The following is a 25,011-nucleotide window of genomic DNA, read 5'->3' on the forward strand; positions in this document are numbered from 1 at the left end:
TATTCAACCATAAGGAAATATGCTGGAAGGTAAACCTTACTTTTTACACATAACACAAAGTTTCTTTGGAGCAGGCTTGTGAGAGAAGGAAGAGAGGCAGGTGGTAGAACAGAAGAGGTGAGCTGATCCTTTTCGCTGATAAGCTGTCTGTCCCTTCTGTAAAGGCTTTTTGCAGTTTGCACAAGTGACTTTAACTGGTTTAGTGGGTTGCTGTTGGGCAGAAGGCTGGAAAATCTGTTTAGGAAGAGAGGCCACTGGTGATAAAGAATCCACCCCTGGCTGTTTCTGATTTCGGGGAAATGATGCTGACTGGGAGATCCAAGAATCTAAAAAAACAAACCAAAACAAAAACACATACACTGAAATTTATATCAGAGACACAGTTTTAACTTCCCATTCTGTCCAAGTTTCAGACATCGATAAGGCGCAGTATAGCAGAGCGGTCAAGGGCACAAACTTTGGAGTCAGAATTGATGGCTGACATTCAGGCTCCATTACCTACTAGACTGGGAAGTTACTAACCCTGTGCCTAACTCTTCTCTAAACTGGAAATGGTAACTTTAAATGAGATAATACATGGTTTATAAACCACAATGACTGGCACATATGCAGCACTAAAAAACATTAGCCATTAGTTACTAAACAGGAAGAATTTACAAAATATTACTTTAAGCAAGGAACACATACATCAACATAAATATATAATAAAATCTTAACCAACCAGAACCTTTGACAAATACAATATAGTTCGGATTGGGCTTCCCTGGTGGCACAGTGGTTGAGAGTCCGCCTGCCGATGCAGGGGACGCGGGTTCGTGCCCCGGTCCGGGAAGATCCCACATGCAGCAGAGCGGCTGGGCCCGTGAGCCATGGTCGCTGGGCCTGCGCATCCGGAGCCTCTGCTCCGCAACGGGAGAGGCCACAACAGTGAGGGGCCCGCGTACCGCAAAAAGAAAAAAAAAAAAAAAATACAATATAGCTCAGATAAAGTTTACAAATGACTATATTCAAAACATCTTTCTAGGGACGTCCCTAGTGGTCCAGCGGTTAAGACTCCACGCTTCCAATGCAAGAGGTTCAGGTTCGATCCCTGGTCGGAAAACTAAGATCCCCACGTGCCACGTGGTGCAGCCAAAAAATTTTAAAGAAAACCTTTCTAAGAACAGCTTTTCCACTTACATGTTTCATTTCATGGCTTCTAAGTATACCACATAATATCAAAGAAATGAGAGTGTTACACAGAAGTGGTGATGTTAAGCCAACGTCTAGTGACCGATGAGACATCCCGTTGCTCTACCACTGCCAGCAGCACAGCTTCAACAGCACAGCATTAAGGCCTGGGGAACCGACCACCAGGGTGCTGAGTTCTCCCTCCTCTTCTTAGTAAGCTTCTTTGGGACTTAGCAGGATGTCTCCAGCTCACCATACTACTTACTGTTACACAGACTCACACTACAATACCAATACACCATAATGTTTTTTCATTTTGAAACTTTTCATGCTACCACTTCTATTATAATTTCTACTATTTGGTCTCTTGTAATACTTTTCCTTTCTAGTTTCTTCTGAAATTTGTATTTCCATACAAAAAAGATGCTCTTTCATATGAGAAACAATGTATAAATATATCCAGAGTATGAGGAAATTTCTTTACTACCAAAACCTTGAAGAGGGCAATTTCCTGGTTCTGACCCAGTCCATCAACCTAATGGTTTCAAGGGGCTACATATACTGCTATTCAAATTCTACTTTACTCCACAACCCCTCCAAATAAATATATGTTCTATACACAGAGTAAACAGAGTGCCTTCTGGAATCCTGTTATCCTGCTATCATCAGGGTAACTGACCTGTTTTAATAAAGAGGTAAAAATACTAAGGAACACGAAGAAAGCAAATCACTGAAACAAACTGGCAATTCCATATTATGAAGGGCCTTCAATCAAAAATTATATTTGAGGACGTCTCTGGTGGCGCAGTGGTTAAAAATCCACCTGCCAATGCAGGGGACATGGGTTCGATCCCTGGTCCAGGAAGATCCCACATACTGCGGAGCAACTAAGCCCGTGCACCACAACTACTGAGCCTGCACTCTAGAGCCTGCGAGCCACAACTACTGAGCCCGCATGCCATAACTACTGAAGCCCATGTGCCTAGAGCCTGTGCTCTGCAACGAGAAGCCACCGCAATGAGAAGTCCACTCACCGCAATGAAGAGTAGCCCCTGCTCGCTGCAACTAGAGAAAAGCCCCTGCACAGCAACGAAGACCCAATGCAGCCAAAAATAAATAAATAAATATTTTTTTATAAAAATATTTGAATACATGTTAGAAGTAATAGCTTTTGCAACATAAATAGTGGCTCCTTAGAACTTTCAACCCTGCAGGCTTGTCATTTGAATATATACTTAAAGGAACCTAGTTAGGGACTTCCCTGGTGGTCCAGTGGGTAAGACTCCCTGATCCCAATGCAGGAAGCCTGGGTTTGATCCCTGGTCGGGGAACTAGATCCCACATGCATGCCACAGCTAAGAGTCCGCATGCCGCAACTAAATATACCACGTGCCGCAACTAACACCCGGCAGAGCCAGAATAAATAATTTTTTTTTTTGAAAAGGAACCTAGTTAACCCTAAAGGCATCTATCTATCAACTTGATTTTGAAAAGTGGCAATTACTCTCAATTTCGTGCTAGGCCCTGTATAAATAATGCAATGGCTCCTTTTATCTATGCTTCAGTTCTTACATTCCCCTACTTTCAAATTTTCACCTCCTCCAATATCAAAATATTTTTAGGAATGGAAGAGACCTAATCATTCTCTATTTTATACAATGGACACTAAGGGATAGAGGTTAATTTGCCCAAGTCACCATTAGTCTGAGAGCCAGTATAAACAGCCAAGATGTTATAATTCTCTATGACAAACAAAGACAGCACAAACACACAGGAGCTAATCCATAAACTCAGGAGCAAGAGGTGTATCTGTCTGGTTTCCTGATGCATACTTTACATTCCCTGTGTTAAGAGTTTGTGTGAACAGGAACACAATTCTTATAATAAATGTGCTTTGACCCAGCAATAGTCCTCAGGTACTACGTATCCCGACATACATGGATAAGAATATTCTTACGAGTTATTTAAATAGTAAAAACTGGAAGTGAACTAAATAGAGAATTAACAAAATCAAACATATACTCTTGATATAGTCAAAAGTTCAAGATTATTGTTAGGTATTTAAAGGAGCAGGAGAAAGGGAAAGTTTGCAAAGCTATACCTCTATTGCAATCTCAGGTTGGAATTAAATGTACCATATTCTCAACAGTAAGACTGAACGTTATGTTCTTTTTCATACACTTATGTTTTTAATATACTTATAAGAAAGACAAAAGAGCTATTTTGAAACTAATTTGACTATTATCATGTCTTAAACTTTTATGTGAGCTAGAAGGAAAGACCCTCTAATACACAGCTGATAGCAGTATAAATTGGTAAAAACTTTCCAGAAGGCCGTATGACAATGTATTTCCACAACTTAAAAACGTTCATACGACGTCACATACACATATATGCATACAATGACCTACCAACAGATATATATAAATACATACAGGGGGAAAGGATCTTGGAAGACATTAGGAATTTTCAAAACTGAGTAATAAGAAACATATTTCTTTCAAAATCACTACAAAGCAGAAAATTTTTACAACCAAAACTCTTTGGAGGGATGGGAGTAGTGATAGTCTTTGGCCCAGTAACTTCACTTCTAGAATATACTCTAAGAAATAATCAGAAATTTGAAAAAAAAAAAAAAGTTCATCATAGACCGACAAGAGCAAAAAAGGGAAACAATGTAAAAACCAAATATGGGAATGGTATAACCAAATCCATGGTGCAGTCATTAAAACTTCTGTGTATAAATAATTTTAATGGTATGAGAAAATACAGAGTAATATTAAATGCGGGGAAACAGGAAGCAAAATTATGAAGAACTGCACTTCAACCAAGTTAAGAAATACAAAGGGAAAACACTGAAAGACAACCACTCAAAGCATTAACAACAGTGGTAACCTTTCTTCATCATTTTTTAATTATGGATTTTCCAAACATTCTTCAATAATTACACATTACTCTCATAACCAGAAGAATAATAAGTATGAAAGGAAAAACTAGCATTTCACAGAACATTCTACATGGCCTAGGTTTCAGTCATTCCTTATTATTCTCCACAATCCTAGGGTGTAAAGCTGCTCATAAGCCTAAAACGATGAAGCCTGAGAAGGACGGAGAGAAGGTACGTGAGAGACAGGCAGGCCATACAGAGGCCGGGGGCAGACACAGACACAGTCAGGAAAAGCCACACAGCTCTTCGCACAGCTTCCACAGAGCAAAGATGCCTGCAGAAAATGTTTTCAAGTAGTCAAGAAATTTACCAATCTTTAAATGTAAGAAAAAATAACAAAGTGCTAATAAGTAAAAATTATAATCAGATAGGCAGTCAAAATTAAACACAGGGAAAGTAAAAACAAATCTAAATGCAATTATACAACATATTGCTCCTTACATGTGCTATTTATCTTTTTGTTCTCTTTTTACACATAAAAACAATACTATTAAAAATACACTAGCATAGGGCTTCCCTGGTGGCACAGTGGTTGAGAGTCCGCCTGCCAACGCAGGGGACGCGGGTTCGAGCCCTGGTCCAGGAGGATCCCACATGCTGCAGAGCAACTAAGCCCGTGCGCCACAACTACTGCTCCTGCAGGCCACAACTACTGAAGCCCTTGTGCCTAGAGCCCATGCTCCACAATAAGAGAAGCCACCACAGTGAGAGGCCCGCACACCACACCAAAGAGTGCCCCCCACTCGCTGCAACTGGAGAAGGCCTGTGCGCAGCAGCGAAGACACAATGCAGCCAAAAATAAATGAATTAAAAAAAAATACACTAGCATAAAGTCAGTATGTGACAAATAAGATGCCAAATTATTAGACTTTAGTGGTGCTGAATATAGAGTATTTTGTTTTACTTCCTTTAGACATTAATTTATCTGATTTTCTAATTATCTACAGAGAAATACTATATACACGGTTTTACATCTCTTATTAGTTAAAATTTCAAACTTAAAAGTCAACAGAATTAATATATCTTACATGAATAAACTAACCAAAGTAGCACCAATTACTATAATAAAAAAAAAGAATCCACCAGTGCAAAATCCCTTCCACGGGGCAGAAGCCCCCTCCAGGCTTACCAGGATTGTGATGAGCTGCAGACTCTCCGTTCTGAAAAACGTCTCCTGCCACATTCATTCTACCAGGATTAAAAGGTCCTACTGCAGTCTTGGTCTGTGAAGTTAAAGACGGGGTGTATGTTTGCATATTAACACCAAAGTTACTCGACTGCAGTCCGTTAGAGACATCTCCCAAGCTGGTATTCTGCAGTGATGTTACGTGTGTGATCATTAGGTTCATATCTCGCCCGTCAGTATTTTCTAATTGGCCATCACTCACAGAGCTGACACCTGTCTCTAAGGTCGTAACATTAGCAATCTGAATTTCAGAGTCTGGTTCTGTGGTGATACCACTATTACCCATTCCTGCATTTACCTTACTTCTTGAAAAACTGGAAGTAGAGAAATCCACATCATTGGTTCTGTTTTTAGACTCGGGTGGTCTCCGTTCAATAAAATTGGAGGAATTTTTCTCTTGCCCTTGATTTGTTTCCATGTCCTCTTCATCATCGATGACAATTGTCTCACTTACACTTCCCTTCTGAGAAGCCAATTCTTTTGAGGAAGGAAGAATTTTGGAATCATTTCCTTGTAGCTCTTCATTTTTCGATGACGTAAATGTTATGGTTCTTTGATCGGCTACCACTGGTGCAGAAGGCGGAGGAGGTTGTACAGGTTCGATAAACACAACATCATCATCATCTTCCACTGATGAGTTCTGAAATTTACTAGATCTATTCACTAAAGGGTTAGGTGGCCCACTAAATGAATTTCCTACGTCCGTGAGGCTAGCTGCCATGGCCGTCCTCCCCAGCAAAACAGGAGTCTGATCAGTCAATTCTAATCCTCCTGATGAACCTGTGTCCATGCCAAAGAACCTGTTAAGGAGATGGGAAAAAATTTTTTTTACAAATGTCACTGTATGGCTTTTGATGTTATTCTAATTCAAAAAATTTCTTAAAGGTACTTTTACTTTCTTTCTTACTCTAAATGAAAGTCATTCTTATCTAATATCCAGGAAAAATTTTATACGCATTCTGTGATCTTCTCTCATTCACTAATCATTTCATAAAGTTTACATGTGAACTTCTTGCAATATAAAAAGAAAGGTAATTATCGAATTTTCAGTAAGAATATGCAGTATGTTCCCATCTCTACCACCTCCTTTCCACCACTGCTTACCCTATAATTTTAACACTGAAAACACAGATAAATCCTTCTACACACATGTGAACAAAAATATAACTAAAATCTGATCATGAAAATCTCTTCTCTATATCTATCCCATTCATCTACTGTATTAAATAAAATGACATGATTAATCCCTAATTTCCCTTATCTTTTTTTTTTAATCCACTGTTCTCATATTCCCTGGCTCCCATAGCTGTATGATTAAATCCTTCTGAGAATCTGAAATCTTTCTTGACCCCATCTAGAAAGCTTAAATCCCCATCTGCCATGTCCTTTATATCCACGTATCAGGCCGAATAACGGCCCCAAAAGAAATCAGATACTAATCCCTGGAAGCTGTAAATGTTACCTCGGATGGAAAGGGGGTCTTTGCAGAGATGATTATGGTTAAGGACTTAAAAAAGATTACCTGGGCAGGCCCCACCTGCATCTCAAGTGGCCTCATCAACAGAGGTGCAAGGAGATTCCAGGCAATGTAAGCACAGAGGTGCCCGGAAGAGATGAAAGTGATGTAGCCAAGGAATGTTGGCAGCACCAGAACTTAAAGGAAGCAGGGAGTGAGCCCTCCCCCAGAGCCTCCTGAGCGAGTATGGCCCTGCTGACGCCCTGGTTTGAGCCCAGGGCCACTGACTTCTGACTTGTGACCTCTAGAACTGTTAAAGGAAACAAGGTCTGTTTTAAGCCACCAAGTCTGCGGCGACTTGTTACAACAGCCCTAGGAAAATATCATCCACTCCTTGGTCACATCTTCAAAGCAATCCTTGATATGGTTACAATATTTGTCCCATTTTGTGGCTTAGAGATGCTAACTAACCCAAGTCACACAGCTAGAATTCACTCCCAGGTCTCTATAACTCAACAATCCAAACTCTTCATGACTGCCATAGTTAACTCGTAATTCCGAGCACCTATTAGATATGCAGAGCTGTGCTAAAGCCAAAGAGACAGCAGACAGTTAATGGTTAAAAAAAAAAAAAAAGGCCAGAAAAGAAAGAAAATAAGTTATTGAGCACACAGAGAGGATGAGGTCATGGGCACAGGTGGTAGTAGAACTAGTCCGGAACATGGATCACCTTAATTGCAGAGACTAAACAAGGAAAAAACCAACTAGAAGGGAAAATGAAGGGTGAGTATAGACTGCAGGTCAATTTGCGGACGGACAGATACGAGTGTGAAGTGGTTTATTCACTGCAGCCTCAGAGAAGGTGAGGAGACACCAGCTGTACAGGCATTAAGACTGGCTTAAGGGCCCCAAGGCCAACTCTTAGCTCTTCGGTAATCCTCTCTCTTATAAGGCCACTCAGCCCAGTCTCAAAACAAATGGGCTTAAGAACACTTACTGTTTCATATATATTGCCCTTTGCTTACATTGTTATAAAAGCCTCTGGAAGGATGAGGGCAACACTAATATAAATAAGTATCACTTTGACAGACAGCTGACAGGGATGGAGAAATTATTCACTGTATATTTTGTTGCATTTTCTTAATTTTTGAGCATGATTTCTCACTTATTTTTTAAAGCTAAACTTAAATTAAAAAAAAAAAAACAGGGATAGTAACAGAACGAAGAGAGAAGTACTCTACTCTGGAGTCAGAGAAGGCCTCTTCGAGCAGGCGGTATCTGTGCTGAGATCTGGAGTGATGAGCAACATCTAACTGGGGGAAAACTGAGGTAAGGGCAGCTCCTGCAAAAGCCTAAAGGGAGTGAAGCTGGGAAGTTCAAGCAACAGAATAAAGGCCAATGTGGCTGGAACAAGGTAGGTGGGGAAGAACTGGATGAGATGAGATATAAAGACAAGCACAGAACTTACCAAAGGCAACAAGTAATTAACTGCATTCAACAAAGATTTATGGAGCACCCAATATCCACAAGACACTGTCTTAGACACTTGATAAAAATCAATAAACAAAACAGATAAACATCCCCGCCGTCAGAAATCATGAATTTGGGAGTTCCCTGGTGGTCTAGTGGTTAGGATTCTGGGCTTTCACTGCTAAGGCCCGTATTCAATCCCTGGTCAGGAAACTAAAATCCCACAAGCCACACAGCATGGCCAAAAAAAACAACAAAAAAACTGTGAATCACTAGGTTGTACACCTGAAACTTTTATAATATCATAAATCAACTACACCTCAATTAAGAAAAAAACAGTAGCTCAGATACATTAATTAAAAGTGCCCAAGGTTCCAAGACAACATCAGGATTCAAGCACTATGAATCAAGCTTGATTCTAAAACCCTCTTCGTTCCTCTTAAACCAAAGCTGTGTGTGTCAGGATGGAAGACATGCTAATATTGGAAAATGGGAAAAGACACATTTATATCTGCTTTAAAGAAAATGGATAATTCCATTTAAAAACTTAAGGGGTGACTATCTGCCTTACCCAACGAGCTACAAATTAAATTACCATTCCATATTCTAAGACACTTTAAATATACTTTCAAATACTAAGATATATACTACATTACCCCAGAACAGCTCCTCAGTGAGAAAGACTTCTTTATGGTAAAACAATAGCAATGTGCTGGGAAACCTTCACATAAGGCCTTCACTTAATTTTAAGTAAACATGAAAAATCTTTTAACATTACCATTACAGAAAGTTTTAAAGGTTGAAACTAGTTAACATTCATTTGCCAGAAGGTAGGAAGTATCCTCATCAACAATAACAATTTTCAGAGGAATGGGGCGTAAATCTACTGAGGTTATGGAATGCAAAGGCTTTTAAAGCACGAGTTTTCTCTATCTTGTCTATGTTTTAGCATACCTAAAACAGAAGACAACAATTTCTGGGGCTTAAGCCACAACTGAATCCACAGTGCCCTCTGGTGGCTGCAAGGTATCCATTCATTCTCCTCACGAGATAACCATGGAGCAGAGAATAAGACTTTCCTTACTACACAGTTCTCTGCAGTAATCCACTTCCCAAGCAGAATAATTACTCAACCATAACAGTTATTTTCAAATCCTATACTATAAATAAATTTGGTAACTTCTATATGTCACTGAGAATATGCTTCAACTACCAAACACTCATTTAGTCCTATAAAGAAAAGAATCTGATTAAAGTTGATCATTTCTACCTTATCCAAATAAAATCTATTCCTTTTAGCCACTTTTCTACATTAAGTCAATGCTAATTAGCTATTTAACGTCAAGCAAATAACTTCACTTCTCTGGGCTTCAATTTTCCCTAGAATAAAAGGGTATAAATATAGTTCCCAGGGTTTTTCTTAGAATTTAAAGAGATAACTAACTGAATGTGAAAATCAATTAGCACAGTTAACTCCTAATAACCACCAGGCAGTTTTTGCGTATACCTCAAGATTTCATTTTTAGGGTTCATTTTTAAGCTTCCACTCCATCATTGTTATGGACCAAATGCTTGTGTCTCCCCTCAAATTCATTTGATGAAATCCTGGCCTCCAAAGAGATGGTAGTAGGAGGCGGGGCCTCTGAGCAGTGATTAAAGTCAGGAAGGTGGAGCCCTCGTAAGTGGGATTAGGGACCATTTTGTAAAAGACACCAAGAGAGCTCCTTTCCCCCAACCATGTGAGGACACAGCAAGATGGCAGCCTGTCTATGAACCAGGAACAAGCTCTCACCACACAACCCGATCTGCAGGAGCCTTGATCACGGACTTCCCAGCCTCCAGAACTCTGAGAAATGAATGTCGGTTGTCTATGGTACTTCTGTTATACTAGCCCAAATGGACTGAGACAATCATCATAAATTATAAACGCTTTCAGCTTTATATTTTGATTCAGTGAGAATCAACATAATACTCGATGTTCTCATGAAAAAACAAAGAAAAGGTAGTTAAAAAATAAAATGTTCACATTCATAACAATAAAGTATCAGTAGTTGCTGAGAAAAGCTTATGAACTTGCAAAGAAAATCACAAAGAAAGCATTTCAAAGTGATTCAAGGAAAACATTCATCACTTTCTCATTAATAAGCCCCAGAGCTTTCTAGGTGCCATAAGAGGTACAAAGAAAGCTAAGGTGAATTACTCTCTACTCTAGAGGAAAGGGTATTATTCAACATGTGCTAATGGCACTTCTAACACTTCTGAGGCAGTATAACAAATTTTTTTTTTTTTTTTTTTGCGTTACGCGGGCCTCTCACTGCTGTGGCCTCTCCCGTTGCGGAGCACAGGCTCCGGACGCGCAGGCCCAGCGGCCATGGCTCACGGGCCCAGCCGCTCCGCGGCATGTGCGATCTTCCCGGACCGGGGCACGAACCCGTGTCCCCTGCATCGGCAGGCGGACTCTCAACCACTGCGCCACCAGGGAAGCCCCAAATTAAAATTTTTAGGAATAAAATTTCTTGGGAGTTCCCTGGCAGTCCAGTGGTTAGGACTTGGCACTTTCACTGCGGTGGCCCAGGTTCAATCCCTGGTAAGGGAACTAAGATCCCGCAAGCCAAACAGCGTGGCCACAAAATAAAGAAAGAATAGGGGGCTTTCCTGGTGGCGCAGTGGTTGGGAGTCCGCCTGCCGATGCGGGGGACACGGGTTCGTGCCCCAGTCCGGGAGGATCCCACATGCTGCGGAGTGGCTGGGCCCGTGAGCCATGGCCGCTGGGCCTGCGCGTCCAGAGCCTGTGCTCCGCGGCGGGAGAGACCACCGCAGTGAGAGGCCCGCGTACCGCAAAAAAAAAAAAAGAATAAAATGGGAAAAATGGATTTATAAATATATATATATCAAACCAAAAGATATCATCCAGCTTAACGGGAAATATTAAAATACTATCATTAAAGTCAAGGTTAAGGTAAGGATAGTCTTTATTATTACTACACAGCACTGCTCTGGAAGTACCATCCAATGTAATAATATGAAAAAGATATAACAATTTGAAATAAGGAAAATTATCATTATATGCAAATTGTATTAGCATTACCTCAAAGACTCAAAGAATTTACCCAAAAAACTACTACAGTGAGATACAGACATATCTCAGAGACATTGTGGGTTCACTTCCAGACCACCGCAAGAAAGCAAATATCGCAGTAAAGTGAGTCACATGCATTTTTTGGTTTCCCAGTGCATATAAAAGTTATGTTTACACTATACTGTTGTCTATTAAGTGTGCAACAGCATTATGTCAAACACAAGTACATACCTTAATTTTAAAATGCTGTTAGAAAAATGACACTGATAGACTTGCTCAATACACCTTCAATTTTTAACAAAAACTTTCAATTTGTAATAAAGTGCAATATCTGAGAAGTGCAATGAAACGACGTATGCCTGTAACTTAGTCAAGTCATGGGTATAAACTTAATATGTAGAAATTAATATTAAATTAATTGGATGGTCAACTGGAGACAGAGATAAAATGTTGCTTCCATCAAAAGACCAACTAAATAAGGAGATTAAAAAAAAAAAAGACAAACCCACAAGAACAAGGAGAACACGGGATAATTCAACAGCACCAAAACTTTGGAAGAGGGAAAGCAAAAGAGCATGACTCATTGTAACCGACTCAGCACACCTCAAAAACCCACGGTAAATAAAGTTTTGAAATGACTGGATTACAAACGAAGTTAAACTTATAGTCAACATTCACTTCTCATAAAGTAGGAAGTATCTTGATCAACATAATTTTTAGAAGAATAAGGCAACAGGTCCTCACAGGTCCTTAAAAACAGATGTAGACAGATGTCACCCAAAATGGCAGCATTAGAAGTTCTGGGTATGGGTCCCCTTACCTGAGTAACTAATGAGCTGGACAGAGGGACTGGAAGCAATCTCTGGGGTCTCTGCACCTGACTGGACACTAAGCGCCAGGGGAGTGTGTGAAGAAGAGGCTGCTGCTCACTTTAAGTGGGTGAGCATCCCCCACCTTCCTCCCCCCAGGTCGGCCAAGGGGACAGCACCTGCAGTCCTCCGGGGTCTGGCTGAACACAGGACTGGCGGTAAGGGACTTCCAACAAAATCTGGGATTGTGGCTTGGGCTCCTCTTGGCCTCAGCCCTCTGGGCAGCAGAAGCATTCCCAGTAGCATCTCTCAGATTTAATGAACCACAACCCTGTACAATGTTCTTCTTCTTTTCTACCAGACGTTTACAAAAACTTTTTGTCAGGTCACTAGCTCACCACAGGGGTGATAGAACATTAACTTCAAGGACACAAGCAACAAGAAGTTCACACTCTGCAAAAAAATGTTTAAAAAGTCAAAAATAAACAGCTCCATCCCCAAGGAAAAATCAGCAACCTAAGGAGCATCAGATATCCAGAGGTATAATATTCTCAGAATGGTATAAACACACAAAGAAACAGAAAAGTATGCCCTATTCACAGGAATAAAAGAATTAGAAACCATCCCTGAGGAATCCCAAATACTGGAGTAACTAGCCAAAAACATTAAATCAGGACTTCCCTGGTGGCCCAGTGGCTAAGACTCTGTGCTCCCAACGCAGGGGGCCCGAGTTCAATCCCTGGTCAGGGAACTAGATCCTGTACGCCACAACTAAAAGAGCCCGCATGCTGCAATTAAGACCTCACACAGCCAAATAAATAAATAAATATTTAAAAAAAAAATTTAAGTCAACGACCTTAAATATGCTCAATGAGCTAACAGAGAGCATGGACAAAGAATTAAAGGAAATCCAAAAACAAGGTATGGACAAAATGAAAACATAAATAAACAGATACAAATCATAAAAAGTAACCAAACAGGGACTTCCCTAGTGGTCCAGTGGTTAAGATTCCAGGCTTCCAGGGCTTCCCTGGTGGTTCAGTGGTTAAGAATCCGCCTGCCAATGCAGGGGACACAGGTTCGAGCCCTGGTCCAGGAAGATCCCACGTGCCGCGGAGCAACTAAGCCTGTGAGCCACAACTACTGAGCCTGTGCTCTAGAGCCCGCGAGCCACAACTACTGAGCCCATGCGCCTAGAGCCCAAGCTCCACCACAATGAGAAGCCTGCAGACCCAACACAGCCATAAATAAATGAATAAATTTATATTTAAAAAAAAAAAAAAAAAGATTCCACGCTTCCAATGCAGGGGGCACGGGTTCAATCCCTGGTTGGGGAACTGAGATCCCGCAAGCCGTGTGGCATAGCCAAAAAAAAAAAAAAAAGTAACCAAACAGCTGAAGAGGGTGTGGACAAAAGTGAACCCTCCTGCACTGTTGGTGGGACTGTAGATTGGTGCAGCCACTGTGGAGAACAGTATGGAGGTTCCTTAGAAAACTAAAAATAGAACTACCATATGATCCAGCAATACCACTCCTGGGCACACATCTGGAAAAGATAAAAACTCTCAGTCAAAAAGATACGTGCACCTCAGTGTTCATAGCAGCACTGTTTACAATAGCCAAGACATGGAAGCAACCTAAGTGTCCATCGACAGGTGAATGAATAAAGAAGATGTGGTACATATATGCAATGGACTATTACTCAGCGAGAAGAAAGAATGAAATAACGCCATTTGCAACAACATAGATGGACCCACAGATTATCATACTAAGTGAGGGAAGTCAAACAGAGAAAAACAAATATCACTTGGTATCACTTACTTGTGGAATCTAAAAAAATGATACAAATGAACTTATTTATAAAACAGAAAGACTCATGGACAGAGAAAATAACTTATGGTTACCAAAAGGGAAATGGGGGGGGGATAAATTAGGAGTTTCGGATTAACAGATACATGCTACTTTTATATATAAAATAGATAAACACTACTTTTATAATAAATACACACTACTCTTATACATAAAATAGATAAACAAGGACCCGCTGTATAGCACAGGGAATTATACTCAATATCTTGTAATAACCTATAATGGAGAAAAATATGAAAAATATATATATGTATAACTGAATCACTTCGCTGTATACCTGAAACTAACACAACATTGTAAATCAACTATACTTCAATTAAAAAAAAAAAAGTAGCCAAACAGAAATTCTGGAGATGAAAAATATAATAGCAGAAATGAAGAACTCACTGGAGGGGATCAACAGCAGATCTGAGCAAGCAGAAGAAAGAATCAGTAAACTGAAAGACAGAATAATTAAAATTATCCAGTCTGAGGAGAAGGAAAAAAAGAATGAAGAAAAATGAACAGAGCCTGAAGGATCTGTGAAACACCACCATGTGCACCAACACATGTAACATAAAAAGAGAAGAAAAGGACAAAAAATATATTTGAACACACAATGGCTGTAAACTTCCCGAATATGATGAAGATGCATATACACACCCAAGAAGCTCAACAAACTTCAAGCCAGTTAAGCTCAAAGATAGCCACACCAAGACAGGTAATAATCAAATTGTGGACCCGACAGTAAAAGAGAATTTTGAAACTAAGAGACAAGTGACTCATCATATGCAATGGATACTCAAAAAGATTTGGATCATCAGTATATTTCTCATCCAAAACCATGGAAGCCAAAAGCTATGGCATGACATTTAAAAAGATGAACAACAACAACAAAATCTGTCAACCAAGAATTCTATATCCAACAAAAAAACTCCTCCAAAATTAAGGAGAAATTAAGACGTTTCCAGATAAACAAAAGGGAATTTATTACCAGCAGACCTACCCAACGTGAAAAGCTAAAGGGAATCCTTCAGGCAAAAATAAAAACACACCATAGAGTAAATTGAAGCCATAGGAAATAAAGAATACAAATGAATACATAAATATATATATAAAGTAAATACAGAAAATCACTAGAAAGCCAGTATTAATGTACTTTTGGTTTATAACTACTTTTTTCCCTATGATTTAAAAGGCAAATGCATAAAACAATAATTATCAATATGTTAATGAGGGACTTCCCTGGTGGTGCAGTGGTTAAGAATCCATCTGCCAATGCAGGGGACATGGGTTCGAGCCCCGGTCCAGGAAGACCCCACGTGCCACAGAGCAACTAAGCCCATGTGCCACAACTACTGAAGCCCACTCGCTCTAGGGCCCGCATGCCTCAACTACTGAGCCCGCATTCTGCAACTACTGAAGCCTGCGCACCTAGAGCCCGTACTCCACAACAAGAGGCCACCGCAATGAGAAGCCCGCACACCGCAATGAAGAGTAGACCCCACTCAACGCAACTAGAGAAAGCCAGTATGCAGCAACAAAGACCCAACACAGCCAAACAAATAAAATAAACTTATTTTTTTTAATTTAAAAGGATCAAAATGATACAGTATTTTTTCTAATCACAATGGAATGGAATTAGAAATAACAGAAGCATAAATGAAAAATCACAAATAGGTAGAAATTAACACACTTAAACAACCAATGGGTCAAAGAAGAAATCACTAGGGAAAGTGAAGAAATACTTTGAAACAAAAAACAAAAACACAACATATCAAAACTTAAGGGATGCAATGGGGCTTCCCTGGTGGCGCAGTGGTTGAGAATCTGCCTGCCAATGCAGGGGACATGGGTTCAAGCCCTGGTCTGGGAAGATCCGACGTGCTGCGGAGCAACTGGGCCCATGAGCCACAACTACTGAGCCTGCGCATCTGGAGCCTGTGCTCCGCAACAAGAGAGGCCGCGACAGTGAGAGGCCGCGCACTGCAATGAAGAGTGGCCCCCGCTTGCCGCAACTAGAGAAAGCCCTCGCACAGAAATGAAGACCCAACACAGCCAAATTAATTAATTAATTAATTTAAAAAACTTAAGGGATGCAATGAAAGCTGTGCTCAGCAGAAAACTTATTGCTATTAATGCCTACGTTAAAAATCTCAAATCAATAAACAAACTTTACACCTTAAGAAACCAGAAAAAGAGCAAACTAAAGCTAGCAGAAAGAATGCAGTAATAAAGATGAGTACAGATAAACAAAGCAGAAAAATACAGAAAAAAAATAAGTAGTTCCTTGAAAATATTAAATCTTTAGCTAGTATGACAAAGAAACAAAATCTCAAATTATTAAAACCAGAAACGAACGGAATTCCCTGGGGGTCCAGTGGTTAGGACTTGGCGCTTTCACTGGTCAGGGAACTAAGATCCCACAAGCCATGTGGTGCGGCCAAAAACAAAGAAAGAAAGTAATTGATATGTGAATAGCAGACCAAAAATAAAAAAGTTAAAAAAAAAATCAGAAATGAAAATAAGATATCACTACTGATTTTACAGAAATGAATAAGAGAACATTATGAGCAATTATATGCCAACAAACTGGATAACCAAGATAAAATGGACAAATTCCTAATACAAACTACCAAAACTGACTCAAGAAGAAATACAAACTCTGAATAGAATTATAATATGCAAAGAGATTGAATCAGTAATCAAAAATCTCCCAACAAAGAAACCAGGACCAGAGGGGTCCACAGGTGAATTCTACCAAACATTTAAAGAAGAATTAACACTGATCCTTCTCAAATTCTTCCCAGTGATGCTATGCTCAACATCACCCGTCATTAGGCAAATGCAAATCAAAACCAGGAAACATGTCACATCCATTAGGATGCCTACTATCAAAACAAACAAAAAGTAACACGTATTAGTGAAGAGAAACTGGTTGGTTGGTTGGTTGGTTGGTTGAAGAAACTTGATCCCTTGTGCACTGCTGATGGGACTGTAAAAAGGTGCAGCAGCTATAGAAAACAGCATGGAGGTTACTCAAGCAATTAAAAATTGAATTACCATAAGATTCAGCAATCCAACTCTGGGTATACTATATCCAAAATAACTAAAATCAAGATCTCGAAGAGATACTTGCATGTTTATGTTCACAGCAGCATTATTCATAATAGCCAAACGGTAGATGCAACCAAAAGTTCCACGAGCAGATGAATGTATAAACCAAATGTGGTACATACGTACAATGGAATATTATTCAGCATTAAAAAGAAAGGAAATCCTGTTATATGCTACAGCAATGATGTACCTTGAGATCACTACTATGCTAAGTGAAAAAAGATCACACATAAATGATATAATGTATCTCAAGAAGTCAAAAATCATACAAATAGAAAGTAGGATGGTGCTGAGGAGCAAATGTGGAACTGTTTAATCGTTAGTTTCGGCTTTTCAAGATAAAAAAGTTCTGGAGATCTGCTGCACAATAATGTGAATATACTTAACACTACTGATCTATACACTTAAAAATGGCCAAGATGATAAATTTTATGATGTGTTTTTTTACCACAGTTAAAAGTAAAAATTAAAAAAAAAATGAGATACCATTTCACAGCAATGAAGATGGATCTTTTGATTGTTTGTTTGTTTGTTTGATTTTGGCTGTGCCATTCGGCATGTGGGATCTTAGTTCCTCGACAAGGGATCAAACCCATGCCCCCTGTTGTGGAAGCACGAAGTCTTAACCACTGGACCACCAGGAAGTCCCTGAATGTTTTGTTTTGTTTTGTTTTAATAAATTTATTTATTTATTTATTGGCTGCGTTGCGTCTTTGCTGCTGTGCGCAGGCTTTCTCTAGTTGCGGCGAGCGGGAGCTACTCTTCGTTGTGGTGCGCGGGCATCTCCTTGTGGTGGCTTCTCTTGTTGCAGAGTATGGGCTCTAGGTGCACTGGCTTCAGTAGTTGTGGCACGTGGGCTCAGTAGCTGTGGCATGTGGGCTCTAGAGTGCAGGCTCAGTAGTTGTGGCGCACAGGCTTAGTTGTTCCACGCCATGTGGGATCTCCTGGACCAAGTCTCGAACCCACGTCCCCTGCACTGGCAGGCAGATTCTTAACCACTGCGCCACCAGGGAGGCCCTGGATGTTATTTTTATTTATTTATTTTTTTGCGATACGTGGGCCTCTCACTGTTGTGGCCTCTCCCGTTGTGGAGCACAGGCTCCGGACGCGCAGGCTCAGCGACCATGGCTCACGGGCCCAGCCGCTCCGCAGCATGTGGGATTCTCCCAGACTGGGGCACGAACCTGCGTCCCCTGCATCGGCAGGCGGACTCTCAACCACTGCATCACCAGGGAAGCCCTGGATGTTATTTTTTAAAAAAGGAAAATAACAAGTCCTGGAGAGACGTACAAAAATTAGTTCTATGTAGAATTAACATATGAGCAGTCAATTCCACGTCTAGATTTATTTATATACATATATACAAAAGAACTGAAAGCCAGGACTCAAATGGATACTTGCATACCAATGTTCACAGCAGTCTTATTCGCAATGACCAAAAGGTAGAATGAGCCCAAGGGTCCATCAACAAATGAATGGATAAACAAAATGTAGGCATACAATGGAATATTATTCAGTCCTAAAAAGGAAAGAAATTCTGATATATGCCACAACATAGATGAACCTTGCAAACATGCTAGGTGAAATAAGCCAGGCACAAAATGGCAAACATTTTAAGATTCTACTTATTTAAGGTACCTACAATAGGCAATTTCATAGAGACAGAAGGTAGAAGAGACGTCACTAGGAGCTGTGGTAAAGAGGCACCGGGCATTATGTTTAATGAGTATGATGCTTATGTTCGGGAATGATGAAAAGGCTCTGGAAATTAACAGTGGTGATTTTTAAAAAACACTTATGAATATACTTAATACCACTGAACTATACATTTAAAAAAGGTAAAAACGGTAAATTTTATGTTAATACATTTTACCAGAATTTTTTCTGAAAAAACAAAATAGAAGATTCCTCTATGGGGGAAAAAAATACCAAACATACGACAATGATTAACTACAAAGGAAATATTTGCAACTCATATCCTAAAAAAATGAAGACAAAGAGGTCCTACAATGAGATAAACCAACAACCAGTGAGAATAAAGGACCAAAAAGATGTGAACAAAGTTCACAAGAACAGAAAATACAAATGTCTCTTAAATATACGAAATATTTAAGAGAAATCCAAGGTAAAACTCTAAAGGGCCACCAATTTTCTCCTAACACACTGACAAAAATCAAAAGGTTTAACCGTGTACTCTCATAGTGTAAATCAGTGTAAACTGGTACAACTTCTACTGACAGCAACTCAAAAAAATATTTCTTTGACCAAGCAATTCCACTTCTAGACATTCTTCCTACAGATATCATCTCATGTTTTTAAGAACAAAATGTAGAAAGACATTCATTGTAAACTTAAAAGACTGAAACACCCTAAATGTCTCTCAACAGACAACTGATAAAATGAATGACAATAAAGACAAACAGTGAAACATTAGGCAGCCTTGGAAACAACTGAGGCAGCTCTCAACATACTTCCACACTAACATGGAACCACCTCTCCCATAAAATAAATGCAAGTAAGGCACCTAACAAAGGATAAACACACGCACCATGAGCACGCGCACACATGCACAGAATAACTCTACATAAACGGCCAAGAAAACGACAACAGTGGTTTGCTTCTAAGGAAGAGAACTGTGTGGATGGAGAGGGGGGAGTCTTCCTTTTTTGTTTTGTTTCGTTTTTTCACCTTTCTACCCTTTTTACTTTTTAAATTTGGTACCATATGTATCTATTCTGGTATTTAGTTAGGATTTCACTGAATTTAGAGATATTTGAAGACAAAAATATTAATTTTTTTACATTATTGAAGTCTTCCCATCCAGATATATGTAAATCTGTCCATTCTGGTTTTCTCGTATGTCCTACTGTATTATTTTACAATTTCCTTCATAAAAGTCTTGCATATTCATTATAATTGCTCCTATTTCTTGCAATAGTGAAATGGATTTTTCCCATTACATTATAAAATGTTTACATAGCAAAGAAGCACCATAAATAAGGTATAAAATTTTACAAAAGATATATATTATGTTATATATAATATATAATGTGTATATATACTTGTAATCGATATAACAAGAACTGATATCCATTCTTTAGAAAGAACATAAATTAAATTGACAAAACTTTAACTATTTGAGAACATCCAGTATTGTCAAGAATGTGGAGAAACTAGTAGAAAGGGTAGTCAGTACTGTGGTCCAGTGGAAGGCAATTAGGCAGTACCTATAAAAACATGTAATATGCACATACTGACTCAGTAATTCCTATTCTCCAGAATCTCCCCCAGAGAAAACACACATGAACCCAAAGAAACTACTACATGTATATTTCATGCAGAATTTTATATGTAACAAAAAATTCCAAATAGACTAAATGTCTACCAACAGAATAGCTAAACTGTTAAATCCATGTCATGAAGTATCACACAACAGTTTAAAGAGACCTTTACATACTAACTCAGAAAAATGTCTAAGACATACCACTAAGTGAAAAAAGCAAGTCGCAGAAAGATACATGTTTTTAAAATGCCCATATAAATTTACTTTATTACTCTTACAGGTACATGTTAGTATATGCACAAAAAGGATTTATAGTAATACACACTAAACTGATGCTACCACTAACCTCTGGGGAGTGAGCAAAGGGGACAGGGGTCAGTGATAGATGAACACAGATTATGACCTCTGCATATGACCTCATGCTGCTTACCATCTAGCTACGAAATCATTTTATAACATATCTTTATCAGAGATCCACAACAATGCTACTCTGGCTTTAGAAGCTGACAGGAATCATTTAATTAACATACTAAAAATCCATTCAAGGGCTATGACAGCGTCTAAACAAAAATCCCTTTTGATCTAGTTAATTAATTAATTAATTAATTGATTCAGGTTAGCTCTAGGGCACAGAATTTCTGGGGTAAGGAATAATCTCTTCTTTCCCATAGGACCAACTTTAACTGCAATGTACTTTCAAGTAATTTTAACTTCCTTTGGGGATCTCATACACTCCCATGATTTTAAATAATACCTCAATGTCCCAGAGTCCTTAATTTATCTCAATCAAGATGTTTCAAAGCCCCAAACTGCCTACTCCCTACATCTAGTTATTCAAGCATGCTCTTTCACTCTTCATCTACCCCTCCTCCAGTCTCTGCCATTTGGGGATGTTATGTGTCTAGCTAGTCATACCAGAAGTCTGGAGGCCTTAATTTCTTCTCCATTCTTCACCTACACCCATGCCATCCCCAATTCCTATCCTACTTCCAAAATAAATCTTGAAACTGTCCACTTTTAACCATCTCTTCTAACACTCCTCTAGCCCTAGAAATTCATCACCATTTTTCTGTTGGATTACTGACATCACCTACTATATTCCCCAGACTATCTAAAGATCTTTTTAAAAATTAAATCAGACTACATCAATTGCTTCTTCCGTGGCTTTCCAGTCTACTTCCGTTATAAGACTCCTGCCTGATCTGACCCTGCCTTCAGGACAGGCTCAGTTTCAGCACCACTCTTCCCACCTTGCTCATTAAGCTTCTGCTGAACTAATGCTACCACATTACCCTCTATCATATAGAACTGAGGCTTGTGACCTGCTCTAATACACTGATTAGTAGAATTCAAACATTAATCAGCTGAAGACTTTGGCAACATAAGGATAGGGAAGCAATTATCGAAAATGTTGACTGTTGATAACAATATGTATGCAAAATTATTAGTATGATGAGCAGGAAAAAATCATCATGGGATTATGGGGGAACTTACACTTTCTATGTCACATACTTCTTTATTACTTGATTGTAAGGGCACATTTTATCTTCATAACCAAAATATTAAGAACTGCCCTTTCTGATATGCATACAGCTACTCATTTCTGTAGGTCACCGATTATGCTTCATTGTTTACAGTTATTCATGTACATGACTGTCTCCACAAACTGAACACTGAGAATCTACCTTAAAAAAATCACATATTACGCATTTCCTAATTGATTTCTTCTTTTTAAGGGTTTTAAAGCCCAGGCTTAGTTTGTAAGTTTGTATTTTGTTTCACATGCCAGCAAGAATCCCTGAAGATTTTGGAAAGTGAGTGATGTGATCAGACTGGGCTTTAGGGAAAATTAATCTGGCTGTAGACTGGAGAAAGAAATAGGATGAAAGTGCCTTGTAAATATAACTCCCACTTTCTAACAAGATGGACTAAGGTCAAAGTACAAAACAAAACAAGAGAGGGCTAAGTACCTTAGGAAATAAGGATACAGAAAGGTCTCCATATTTGAATCTAATGAGGGGAAGTGAAGGAGATCATCAGAAGTATAAGATAATGTTAAGTTCAAAGTCCCAGAAGTCAATAGAGTTGCAAGGAATATAATAAATTTCAAATCTTACAGAATTAAGACCAAAAAAAAGGCACTTAAGATTTGAAAATTAAGTCACTAGTGACCTCAAAACAGCAGATTTGGTATATGTTTAGAGTGCAAATCAGTGAGTTTCTTTGGAAAAGTACAGGAAAAGGAAGTTTGGGAAAGGTACAGAGATTCTGGAGGAGAGAGCATGTTAGCACACTTAAAAGACTAATGAAGGAGCCGTCAGAGAGAAGGCTGTGAACAGGAACGTAATTCCTTCTATCGCATGAGCATTCACTGAGTTTACTGTCCCACTGGTGGCAACAAATTCATGATGTTTGCTCTATATAAACAGGGAAGAACTGTAGCTGCTGTTAACTGAGCACCTACTATTGGCCAATCACATTCTCTGTATTACTTTTAACCCACCTAACAGCAATCTCAAGAAAGCAGGCAGTACTATACTTATTTGTCATGAGTAAATTAAGGCTTAGAGGTTAAATGACTTATCAGAGACCACAAATTGGTAAATGGTGGAGCAAAAATGGTTTTTAACGGTTTTACTGAGGCATAATTTATATAAAATAAAATTTATTTTAAGTGAAATTTGATAATTTTCAGCAAATTTCTTCCATGATCTCACCAAATTCAAAAGTTTAATAAAATCTGGATACGCCTCATATAAATACAGCAAAATTAGACTTACAACATAGGATGCTTTTTCAGATACTGTGTGGTAATTTTTCTTTTTTTTAATGCAAAAGGAAGTTAGGAAAGGCAAATGAACACTTAAGTCCAAGAGGAAGATAGGATGAAATGAAGACAACAAGGAAGAGTGGCAGTCAGGAGCCTGTGTCGTGGAAGAAAAAGACCAACTTCAACACAAGCTTTGATGGGCAACAAAAACTGTTCGCAGATATAGAATGTAATGACTTCCTGGAAAAAGGACTTCACAGTATTAAAACAGACATACAAAAATAAACATAGAGAGTGAGACAATATTCATAGTAATAAAAGTTGTAAAGCTAAAACAAGTTTAATTTTAAAGCGACAAATTTATATAATTAAAACAAGAGCAAATTTTTCACTACTTCAAAACAAACAAACAGGACTTCCCTGGTGGCGCAGTGGTTAAGAATCGCCTGCCAATGCAGGGGACACAGATTCAATCCTGGTCTAGCAGAGCAACTAAGTCCGTGAGCCACAACTACTGAGCCCGCACGACACAACTACTGAAGCCCACACACCTAGAGCCCGTACTCTGCAATGAAGAGTATCCCCCACTCGCCCCAACTAGAGAAAAGCCGCGTGCAGCAACGAAGACCCAGCGCAGCCAGAAATTAATTAATTATTTTTTAAAAAAAGAATTTAGGGAAAAAAACAAACATACAAACATGGACATACAAAAATTCAGATACCACATGAGGGCCAGAAATAATCAAAATAAACTAAAATAATTAAAATAAAACAAGCTTCAAAGAAAAAAATACCAATAGAAATCTAAAACAAAAAGACAAGATAAAAATTTCATTTAACCTAAATTTTCACTTCCACTCTAACATTTCTTTACTTCCACAGAACTGGAAACAAAATTCACTAATCTGATAATCATTGAGGCCACCCCAAATGAGCATTGGCACCAAAGAAACTGCTAACCAACATTAACAGATCACATCTTTTATGACTACCTGATATATAATAGATAGTATACGATACACAATTTGTTGAATAAATGATTTCCACAGTACCCTGATTACCCTGAACTATTCTCAGTCTGGTCCAGCTCAATAGTCCAAGAAACACCGCTCTTCCTAGGCAAAAGATATACCTCTTTGAAACAAATGATTATGAAACTGTTCCAGTATTACAAAGTTTCTTTAATGTTTTTAAGTTACAAAACCATAATTTCAGATTAAATTCTTACAATTAATAAAGGAATCTAGGCTACTACAGAAAAAGTAACATATACATGGCACTGCTATGAAGTAAAACAACTAAGTTGTTTCATTGTATTAGTCACATTTTACAAACTTTCTTCTGTCTGAAACCTCTAACTGCACATCACAATTTTACTTAAAATATTTACTTAAAAAGTATTTTTCTTTTTTTGGCCGTGCTGCACAGCATGTGGGATCTTACCCCCATCAGGAATCACACCCACAGCCCCTGCAGTTGAAGCACGGAGTCTTAACCACTGGACCGCCAGGGAAGTCCTAAGTATTTTTCTTATCCAATCAAAATGTATAGTTAGAAAAAAAATGTTTATTGCAAGAACTATAACAGATCCTTCCCAAAAATTTTAATGAGGTTGCAACAATTAATCCTATTCCTAGTAAATTTATCTTAAATCACAATTTAATATCAGAATCACACTAAAATATTTAATAATTTAAGGATAAAATACTTTAAATTCACAAAAACAAATCTGACCTTCAAATTCACTAGGAACATAGAGATAAAAATATCTAGAACCCTCTGGGGAAGAGAAATCTGACCCCTGGCACCCTATTGATATTAAAGAGAATGGCTGAAATTCTCTTAACAATAATTTGGTAACTCTTTAAGAAAGATA

General features: G+C 38.7%; 1 protein-coding gene across 4 annotated transcripts in view; it reads right to left on the reverse strand.

The window, feature by feature from the left end:
- The window catches only part of ZMYM2 (zinc finger MYM-type containing 2), an 87,696-nt gene that overhangs the window by 57,324 nt on the left and 5,361 nt on the right, over nt 1–25,011 (reverse strand). For 3 of the 4 annotated variants that reach the window (XM_067713851.1, XM_067713850.1, XM_067713853.1), the window contains exons 3-4: nt 5,247–6,103; nt 41–326 (exon numbers count right to left, since the gene is read on the reverse strand). In XM_067713851.1, coding sequence (XP_067569952.1) covers nt 41–326; nt 5,247–6,093 — 1,133 coding nt within the window. In that variant the 5' untranslated portion in view covers nt 6,094–6,103. The remainder of the gene's footprint in view (nt 1–40; nt 327–5,246; nt 6,104–25,011) is intronic. The other variant, XM_067713852.1, reaches the window with a different exon arrangement.

Source organism: Pseudorca crassidens, chromosome 18 (genome assembly GCF_039906515.1).
Source record: "Pseudorca crassidens isolate mPseCra1 chromosome 18, mPseCra1.hap1, whole genome shotgun sequence".
In the NCBI taxonomy this organism is placed as follows: Eukaryota; Metazoa; Chordata; class Mammalia; order Artiodactyla; family Delphinidae; genus Pseudorca; species Pseudorca crassidens.